The sequence below is a fragment of the Solanum lycopersicum genome, chromosome 9 (genome assembly GCF_036512215.1).
Source record: "Solanum lycopersicum chromosome 9, SLM_r2.1".
Lineage (NCBI taxonomy): Eukaryota > Viridiplantae > Streptophyta > Magnoliopsida > Solanales > Solanaceae > Solanum > Solanum lycopersicum.
Genome location: NC_090808.1, coordinates 60,793,848 through 60,804,820, shown reverse-complemented (window position 1 = coordinate 60,804,820; position 10,973 = coordinate 60,793,848). Strand labels below are relative to the sequence as shown.

At 36.4% G+C, this 10,973-nt stretch overlaps 1 protein-coding gene across 1 annotated transcript; it reads left to right on the top strand.

Annotated features, from left to right (window-relative positions):
* The first annotated feature begins 2,463 nt into the window (after window positions 1–2,463).
* On the top strand, window positions 2,464–3,258 carry LOC138338634 (uncharacterized). Its single transcript, XM_069289609.1, has one exon. The coding sequence runs from the start codon at window positions 2,464–2,466 to the stop codon at window positions 3,256–3,258; it is 795 nt and encodes a 264-aa protein (XP_069145710.1).
* The last annotated feature ends 7,715 nt before the right edge of the window (window positions 3,259–10,973 follow it).

Sequence of the window (10,973 nt, the reverse complement as noted above, 5' to 3'; positions counted from 1 at the left end):
GGAATTCAGTCATGTAGCATCAAATATGACATCAACCAATAAATACTGAGATTGTCCCATTATCCCATACATAGAGCCACAAATATCAAGGGATCCCAGTCTTTTGTCACTTGAGAATGTCTTTGGGAGTTATCAGCCTCAATATTTTGAGAATGTCCTAAATTTTACCTCATCGCATGTGCCAATGTCCATGGAAACCCCTGAATAAAGTTAATGAGTTGGATGATGCTGATGAAGTATATGGTAATTATTCCGAGAATGCAAGTGGAGGTGGAAAATCGACAGTGAAGACAGGGGTGGCTCGACAGTGTTAAAAAAATATGTGTTTTAGGCCATCAAAATTTAAGGAGCCTCGTTTTTTATAACAATAGGTTATACATTATTATTTTAACAAATATTGAATACTATTTGTAGAAAAAGTAAACATTTCATGAAAAATGAAGGGATTATTAGAAGAAATTTGATATATTTTGAGTACTATATCTTATGAAGAATAATTTAAAATAAGAATGATTATATTATAAGGTGAAAACTGGAAGAAATAAATTACATAAAAGTTATTAACAATTCAAGTTTAAGGCCCCGTTTAATTTTTGTTCTAGGCCGCTAATACACTTGAGCCGCTCCTGAGTGAAGAAGAAGCGTATAATTTTTCCTGGCTTTGTGGGACTGGTATTTTAAAATCTTTACATCATTTTCTAAACAAAACTTCTCCTTTTTTGGTTGTATAATTGAAAAATTGTTCTTATTTGACAGGGAATCACCATCTTAACCAGCATGGCGTACAGAAAAAAAAGTAGCAAAGACTCTGTAATAACAAAAAAAAAAGCAAAGGATAAATTACGAGGCGAAGACTTACAAGTAAGCGTACTGTTTTTCATGTTCTTAGCCTTTCAATTGTCTTGTAATGACTGAAAACAAGGTGTTATACTGAAACTTATTATTGACTCAATGACTAATAAGTATCAAATAGATAAGAAGTAGTGACTAGTTCAATTGAAAATACATTGATCATGCTTTACCTTTTGATGAGTCAAATGATGAACTTATGAATGAGTGAAAAAGTCTTTGTGTCTTACTCATGAAGCTATTTCTTGTAAGTTATGACGTAAATGGTTTGGAGCATCTGAATACTTGCTAAGTCTTAAAAACATCATATATATGTTTGTATGATACACGCTTGCTTGGAACTAGCAAGACAAGTGATCACAGTCCCTTAGTTGAATCTCTTTCAGGTTGTTTAAATAATAGAAACTCTCGATTAGGTAGTAGCTTTTCTTTGTTTGGGTTATATAAAATCTCATGTTAAGAATAATAGAAACTGTTAAAATGTCATTGTTTTGAAGTATGACAAAGTTAAAGAGTTGTAGCAGTAACATGACAAAAGGGGGAAGATGTGTGTCTTAGTTGCTGAGTTCGTAATGTATATTTGTCATCATCAAAAAGGGGATTTGTTAGAATGAGAAAGATTTTGATAATTGACAAATACAGAAATAGATGAAAGAAACAGGTTGTCCGGTTTGCTCCTTACAGACTGAATTGGACTTGGATAAGGAGAACGTCAACCACGTAAATTAGAAGTTATAAAGCTGTAAAACTATTGTTTTTTCGACAAGCAACCAGTACAAAAAGTTTCTTTTATAAAGGAGTTCAAAGCCAATTGAAAAAAGAAAAACTAATTCCTATTTAAGGAAATCTATTTAAGGAAATTGTGTTTTCTTATTTATTTAAAAAAATTGTGCTTTTTTATTTATTGAAGGAAATTACGTAGAAAGGTTTTTCCAAGACGAGTCCAACGAGAAATTCTATGTGAAGAAGGATTTCAAGTTAAACAAGGAATTGAAGAAATGACAAAGTCCAGTTTGAGATGAACAAGACTTTGAGGAGATGTGATCTATAAATAGGGCGATAAATTCGCTTGAAGAAAATTGCGCACTTACATAGGGAGAAGATCAAAACACGATCACAAATTGCGCACTTGCAATTTGTGAGTAAAAATTGTAAGATTGTATTCAAGAGTCTTGTTTACAATCTGAGTTTTGTGAGTAGGAGTTGATCGACAAGTTGTAGAACTTGAAGAGCATTAGAAAATATAAAACCGGGAGGTTTTATGTCTTTGGGTAGCTAAAAATTAGAGTTTATAATTTCATAGTTAGGAATTAGAGTTTATAAATCCTTAGGTTACATAGCTTTGTAATCTTTTGTTGAGACTTGAATTTTAATAAACTGGAGTTAAATCCTACAGAGGTGTAGGTCATAGTTTTTACCCTTAAGAGTTGGGGTTTTCCGCGATAAAATATGGTGCTATTATTTTATTTGCTTCACAAAACTTAACTGTTGTAATCTGTAAAGGAGCATATAGAATAAACCTGTTCCTTAAGCAATTTTGGGGGTCAGAATTACAACAATTGGTATCAAAGCAGGTTATCTTTGAAGAGTTTAATAACTCAAGATAAGATCATTATGAATTCTGCATCTTCTCTTGGGCATGGTCAAGGGCAACACATCAACAGACCACCATTATTTAATGGAGAATACTACTCTTGGTGGAAGACAAGGATGGAAGACTTCATTCAAGTTGAAGATTACGAACTATGGGTTATAATTACTAATGGACCATTAACTCCTAGAACTACTAATAGTGAAGGGAATAAGGTACCTAAACCTACAGAAAAATATGGAGAAACTGAGTATGAGATGCTAGGGAAGAATGCAAAAGCTAAGTGCATTCTTGTATGTGGACTAGGAACAGATGAGTTTAACCGCATTTCTAGTTGTATTTCTGCAAAACAAATATGGAACACCTTACAGAATGCTCATCAAGGTACAACTCAAGTTCAAAAAATCAGAATTGCCAGACTTTGTTTTGAATATGAAGCCTTCAAGATGAAATCCGGAGAATCACTTCAAGACATGATCACCAGATTTACCATTGTTGTAAACGAGTTAATATCCTTGGGCAAAGTATATACCACTGAGGAACAGGTAGACAAAGTACTAAAGACTTTGCCTAGATCATGGAAAATAAGAGTCACTGCAATCAGAGAAGCCAAGGATCTAACCAATATGAATTTGGATGAACTAGTAGGAAATCTCAAAACTTATGAGATGAATGTTTACAAAAGAGGTGAAGGAAACAACGAGAAAAATCTTGAATTCAAAGCAACTAAAAGTGATGAATCAGATATGGATAATGATGAATTGACACGAAACTTTAAGAGAGTCTTCAAAAAGAGCTTAATTCTGAAAAAAAGATAACACACACTAAAGAAAAGAATACGGAGAAACCACAAAGTGAAGGATGCTTCAAGTGTGGAAAAACTGATCATCAAATTAAGAATTGTCATATATGGGAGGTAGAATGGAGAAAAGAAAGAGCTAAAAAGGCGAAGAGATAACTTTTAAAACAAAAGAACAAATAAAAAGAAGGAGAAAGCGACGTATGTTGCCTGGGGAACAGGTTCAGTGAGGTATGACGAAGATGACGAGGACCTCGCATTGACGGCCATAGAAGAATCAAAAACTGAACCTGAATCAGACTATGAAGAAATGGAGGTAAATTTTTTTTTTATTTAAAATATAAACTAGTAAAGTTCTCTAAGAAAAAAATATCATTTTTATTACTCACTTTCATAGATACAATTAAAGAACAAGTTAAAACCAAGAATCAATTGCTTGCTTCAATGACTAGTTTAAAGTTTGAGTATATTGATGTGGAAAAAGTTAATTCTGATCTCAAGAAAGAAAATCAACTCCTAAAGGAACAGGTACAACAACTTGATTCCTTCACTTTGGCTCTCAAATCTGAAATTCCGAAACAAAATGTTACCGAAAATGAAAAAGAAAAAATTAGTGGTGGTCAAATCAGATGTGACCAAGATCTAATGAGGTTAAACAATTATCTATATTTTGAAAGAGAAAATTCTAGGAGAATAAAACTTGAATCGTCTAGGATAAAAATTGATCTGGAAAGAGCTAATAAATGGACAAAATCTTCCATGATAGTAATGTTAGGATCGAATTCATGCACACACACTAGATGAATGAAGAACACAAGAACTTTCAAGAGAAAGAGATGAGAGATCTAGAGAGAGAAAGAGAAAACCCAATATTTCGTGGTAAAACCCCTTGAGTAAACTTCCACGGCGGTGAGGTATATTTATATTAATAAATCAGAGTATTTTTGGTTACAGAGAATAAATAGGAAAACTTAAAATAGAGAATAAATAGGAAAGCCTAAAATAGAGAATAAATAGGAAAACCTAAAATTAATCAGGCTCCACTACCTAACAATTCTCCTACTTGGAGACAGACTCAGTCATCCAAAAAATACATTCTCAAAAAAAAAATCTCTTCATCGTCAACATCTTTACCACACCGCAACATCTGTAGCAACAACTACAGAAGACCAACCGAGGTTTTACATAACCTCAGTTTCCCAACATCAACACATATTGTCAACATGTCTGCCGGGTTCTTTGCACCCTCTATCTTCTCCAAGCACATATCACCATCCTCCGCTGCCCTGCGAGTAAAATGGTATCACCTTCTGATGTGCTTTGTCTTCGAATGATAGACTGGATTTTTCACCAACTGTATGACACTCTGGCTATCTGAGTGAAGAATCTTCTCGCTCTGCTTCTTGCTCAATTCCTCAAGATAATCTGCCAGCCATATCATCTCTTTCCCAGTTTCAGCTATGGCCACATACTCAGCTTCAGTAGATGAAAGAGAAACACACTTTTGAAGCCTGGATATCCAATTCACTGCTGTTCCACCTATGGTGTAAATGTACCCGGATGTACTCTTGCTCGAGTCAACATCCCCACCAAGATCAGCATCCACAAAACCTTGTAGAGTCACCTTGACTTTGCCAAAACAAAGTGAAGTACTGGATGTACCTCTCAGATATCTCAGAAGCCACTTCACAGCTTCCCAATGCTCTTTCCCAGGGTTCGCCATGTACCTGCTAACTACTCCCACTGCATGTGCTATATCAGGTCTAGTGCAGACCATAGTATACATCAAACTACCAACTGCTGAAGCATATGGAACAAGTGTCATGTGATCACGCTCCTCGGCAGTCTTGGGTGATTGCTCCTTTGACAATTTAAAGTGATTTGCCAATGGAGTAGTCCTGGATTTAGCATCATTAACCCTGAATCTGCTCAGCACCTTCTCAATGTACAACTCCTGAGATAGATTTAAAGTGCCAGCAGATCTATCCCGAGAAATCTTCATCCCCAAAATCTGCTTTGCTGGACCCAAATCTTTCATCTCAAACACTGCAGACAACCTTGTCTTCAGATTGTTAATCTCTCTCATACTAGATCCTGCAATCAATATATCATCCACATACAAGAGTAGAAAGACATATGAATCAGTGTATTTCTTGAGGTAACAACAAGGATCCTTTTCAGCTTTGCAGAATCCACTCTTGGTCATGAAGGAGTCAAACTTCTTGTACCACTGCCTTGGTGCTTGCTTTAGTCCATACAAGCTCCTGGTGAGCTTGCACACCATGTGTTCCTTACCTGGAACCATAAATCCTTCCCGTTGCTGCATATAGATCTCTTTGTCCAGATCTCCATGTAAAAACGCTATTTTTACATCCATTTGCTCTAGATGCAAATTTTCCGATACAACAATACTCAACAGAATTCGAATAGAGGTTAACTTCACAACAGGAGAGAATATTTCAGCATAATCGATACCTTTCCTTTGTGAATATCCTTTAACCACTAAACGAGCCTTGAACCTTCTGTTGCCATCTGGTTTAGTCTTGATTCTGAACACCCACTTGTTCAGCAAAACTCTCTTCCCTGCAGGTAACTCAGTCAACACCCATGTGTCATTCTTCTCAAGTGACCTCATCTCATCATCCATGGCTTGCTCCCACTTGATCGAATCCTCCTCCTGTAGGGCCTCATCAAAAGACTCTGGTTCCCCCTCATCAGTCAGCAATAGATAGTGTAATGAAGGTGAATACCTATCTGGTGCCCTGATGGATCTGGATGATCTCCTTAACACCTGCTCAGGTGTAACTTGCTCCACTTAGATTCTTCAGTAGGAGTTGGTTGAGTATCTGCTTCGACATCTCTGGGGTTACTCCTCTCCAACTCAACCTCAAGTCTTACTTGCTTTGTAATCTCTAGAACCTTCTGCCCTCTGTCCTTGTATAGGACAGACTCATCAAATGTCACATCACAATGTCTCAGGATCTTTCTGTTCTTGTCATCCCAAAACCTATAACCAAACAAATCAGAACCATATCCAATGAAGTAACACTTCACAGCCTTGGCATCAAGCTTGTCTCTCTTTTCTGGATCAACATGAACATAAGCAGTGCAACCAAAAGTCCTCAAGTGTGAGTACTTGAGTTCTTTTCCTGTCCACACCTCCTCTGGAATCTTGAACCCTAAAGGAACTGTGGTCCCCTGTTGATCAAGTATGCAGCTGTGCTCACAGCATCTGCCCAAAGTGTTTTGGGCAGCCCACAGAGTATCCTCATACTTTTTGCACGCTCATTCAAAGTTCTGTTCATCCTCTCAACAATTCCATTTTGCCTTGCCTTACCAGGAACTGTTCTCATCAATCTGATTCCCTCAGCTGCACAGAATGCCTTGAACTCTGATTTGTCATACTCTCCTTCATTGTCAGATCTTAGGCATTTGACTTTCAAACCGGTCTAATTCTCAACTTCAACTTTCCACTTCTTGAAAGTTTCAAACACATCTGACTTATGCTTCTTCAAGAAGTAAACCCATACCTTCCTGCTGAAATCATCAATGAAGGTAACATAGAATCTGGATCCTCCAAGTGATGATACTGGAGATGGTCCCCAAACATCTGTATGGACCATTTCCAACCGCACTTTCTTTGGCTCTATAGGAGTCTTTGTGAAGCTTACTCTTTTCAGTTTGCCCATAACACAGCTCTTGCAAAGACCCATATCAAGAGACTTCAGACACTCTATTGCTTCTTTTGCAACCAGCATCTTCATTCCTTTAGTACTCATGTGTCCAAGTCTATTGTGCCACAGACATGAACCGGAAGCACCTTCAGCAACAGCGGCCATGTTTATATACCCTGCAGTGGTGTACAAGGTTCCAGATTTGGTGCCACGAGCTACTACCATAGCACCTTTCACGATCTTCCACGAACCTTTCAAACTCTGCTGCATATCCCGTGCTATCCAACTGATCATCAGAGATCAGATTTTTCTTGATCCCAAGAATATATCTGACATCCTCCAATGCCCACTGGTTTCCCGAGGTAGTCTTTATGCAAACATCCCCCTTTCCTTCAATCTCTGAGGCTTTATTGTCAGCAAGATATACTTTTCCAAAATTTCCAGATTTGAAATTTTGAAACAACTCCTTGCTTGGAGACGAATGGAAAGATGCACCAGAATTCAAAATCCATGATTCAACCGGACTGTTCACACTAAGGATTAGAGCATCCCCGATGTACTCTGCTGAATTTATAGAATCATTGTCATCTCCAAATTTCTGATTCTGTTTCTTCTTTGGCTTTGTACAGTTCGTCCGAAAGTGCCTTTTTTCTCCATAGTTCCAACAAGTCACGTTTGATCTGTTTAGTGATTTTCCTCGATTCTTTGATTTTGATCGACCATGTTGATTTTGGCCTTTCGTCTTACTTCTACCCCTTTGATCAACGCTGAGAGCACTGCCCGATGAATCTCCCACTTCTCGTTTGCGAATACTTTCGCTAAGAACAACATCACAGATTTCATCAAACTTTAGTTTCTCAGATCCACGGGAACTACTAATCGCAGCAACAACAGTATCCCAAGACTCGGGCAGAGATGACATCAAAATCAACGCCTTAATTTCATCTTCGAAATTAATATCCACAGAATTGAGTTGACTCACAATCATAATGAACTCGTTTATATGATCAGAAACGGATCCAGTTTCAGACATCTGTAAATTGAACAATCTACGCATCAAATATACCTTGTTCATAGCTGATGGTTTTTCATACATATTTGACAGTGCCTTCAACAGACCGGACATAGTCTTCTCCTTCACGATGTTGAACGCCATGTTTCTTGACAAAGTCAACCGAATCAACCCTAGAGCCTGGTGATCCTTGAGTTTCCACTTCTCCTCTGTCATGGATTCCGACTTCACCCCGGAAGAAATCGAATCCATCAAACTTCTCGATTCCAAGTTTCGAACTATCCATCTTCTGTGATCGTGTTGAATCTCCTTAGCTCTGATACCAGTTATTAGGATCGAATTCACGCACACACACTAGATGAATGAAGAACACAAGAACTTTCAAGAGAAAGAGATGAGAGATCTAGAGAGAGAAAGAGAAAACTCAATATTTTGTGGTAAAACCCCGTGAGTAAACTTCCACGGCGGTGAGGTATATTTATATTAATAAATTAGAGTATTTTTTGTTACAGAGAATAAATAGGAAAACCTAAAATAGAGAATAAATAGGAAAGCCTAAAATAGAGAATAAATAGGAAAACCTGAAATTAATCAGGCTCCACTACCTAACAAGTAACACATCTAGGTAACAATACTCGAAACATAAGAACTGAAATAGGGTATGAACAACCTATGATTGGAAATTCTTTGTTATGTATTATTTGTAGTATCTCAGGCGACTCTAAGGAAAATTATCCGAAATTCGGAGTTAGTGCAGAAAATAATGCAAGAGGAACTTATAAAACTGTTCAAAGGAACAGGTATACTCAAAGGAAAAATAATATGCCCAAGTGGGCTTATAGAGATCTTATTCATCCTTTTTATCAATACAAAGGATTTAAGCTAGTCTAGGTTTCTAAATCTAACCTCTGAATTTGCAGGAAAAGTGAAAGGAAGCAGACAACAATCACCAATTAAACATGTTGTTTCAGATGCATGATTGAAACTAGAAAAAAATTCTCTCACTTGGGGAAAAAAGGAAATGGATAAATAACATTGACTGAAAAAAAAGTTGAAAAAAAAAGGAAAAGGGAAAGACTGAAGAAGTATATGAAAGGAACAGGTCCAACCTATGCAGTATCTAGCAGTATGTGCAATGTTCATTAGCCATTTAGAAATACTCATGTGACTTTAATCATCCCCAAGTTTCAAATTTTTCCTTTTGGAAGTGTTTTCCATGGCTGATCATATTCATCCTTTTTATCAATACAAAGGACCCAAGCTAGTCTGGGTTCCTAAATCTAACCTTTGAATTTGCAGGAAAAGTGAGAGGAAGCAGACAACATTCACCAATTGAACTTGTTGTTTCAGATGCATAATTGAAACTACAAAAAAATTCTCTCACTTGGGAAAAAAAGGGAATGGATGAATAACATTGACTGAAAAAAAAAAGAAAAAAAAAGAAAAGGGAAAGACTGAGGAAACATGTGAAAGGAACTGGTCCAACCTATGCAATATCTAACAGTTATGTGCACTCAGATAATCAATCAACCAAAAATATGATCAGCCATGGAAAACACTTTCAAAAGGAAAAATTTGGAACTTAGGGATGATTAAGGTCACATGAGTATCCCTAAATGGCTAATGAACATTGCACATACTTCTCTCTAATCTTGAATTATGTGCTCAGTTTTGTACATTAAGTTGTATGTCTCTATACCACTTTTAAAGTCATGCTACTTATACACTATAACATTGTATTTGCGTCTAGCACAGGAGAGAGACTTAGTAAAATTGAAGCAAAATCAGCATTATCCAGAGATCTAAGGTATGGGCACTACAATTATTCATGATTAAATATAAAGTCAATGCACCTTAACCTATTTCTTCCACTTGTTTCAAAATAATTCATGCCCTAAATACTACCAAAACAAATATCTTCTTAAAAAGTCTTATCCCAATGTGATGGTCTATGTTGAGATGAATTTGATGGAGGACACCTCTACTTTGGTGCCTTATAAATATAGATTAAGAAAGTAGAGTGTGGTGGTTCTTAGAGGAAATCTTTTGTATTGAGTAAAGTCTTGGAGGATTTACATTGTGATGGGGAATATTTTGGGGACCCTACACTTGAACAAAGTTCAGTTATTAGGCTCAACTTGGGTGCATCTAGTGAGGAGGAATTGATGGGAGATCCATCTGTCGAACCTTGTTCTTCTATTGGGAACCATATAAATTGGGATTTTTAATTGATATAAAAAAAGGTATTATAGTTGGTGTTGCACCTGATAGTACACGTCGAAGGAACAGATTGAGAGAACATGTTCATTTATAAGTGATATTCAAGAAAAATTGTTCCTTTTACTGACTTTATTGAAATTAATATGAGTGAACTATTGTTTTTGCAGAGGGAACATGATTGATTGAACAAGTTCCTTAAAAGTGATATAAAAAGAGAAAAAAAAGAATTGAGCGTGCATAGATCAAGATTACCTTTGAAATTGAGAAGACTGCTAATCTTGTTAATCCAAAAGATATCTTTGCTACTGAAAAATGACTTTTATTTATCCTCTCATCTTTTGATATTACCTAGTCACTCTAGCCTTTGACTTCTAATTTTTTTTCTCATCACAAGTGCTTAATTCTATATTTAATTTTGATTATATTTGTGGTGTATATGCTTTTTGATTAATGCTAATGTTGGGTTTGAGTTTCACGTTCATGTTATTTCATATGTTTGTGCAAACGGTTTGTTATATCTAACTGAGTTCTAGATTTTTTAAGTGTTTGAGTAGGTGATAGCTAGTGGCCATGGGTATCAAATTTGCTTCTCTTAGTATGGTGTATGCCTTCACAGTGTTTTATTTTTGCTTGATGTCAAAAGAGGGAAGCAACTGCATATGAGTTATGTGTACCTATTCAATGCAAGCAGATAAAATTGTCATAGTCAAAAAGGAGGAATTTGTTGAAGTGTCATTGTTTTGAAGTATGGCAAAGTTAAGGAGTTGTAGCAGTAACATGACAAAAGGGGAAAGATGTGTGTCTTAGTTGTTGAGTTCGTAATGCATA

Coding starts and splice junctions, on each gene's coding strand:
- LOC138338634 (XM_069289609.1), top strand. CDS start 2,464: ATGAATTCTGCATCTTCTCTTGGGCATGGTCAAGGGCAACACATCAAC.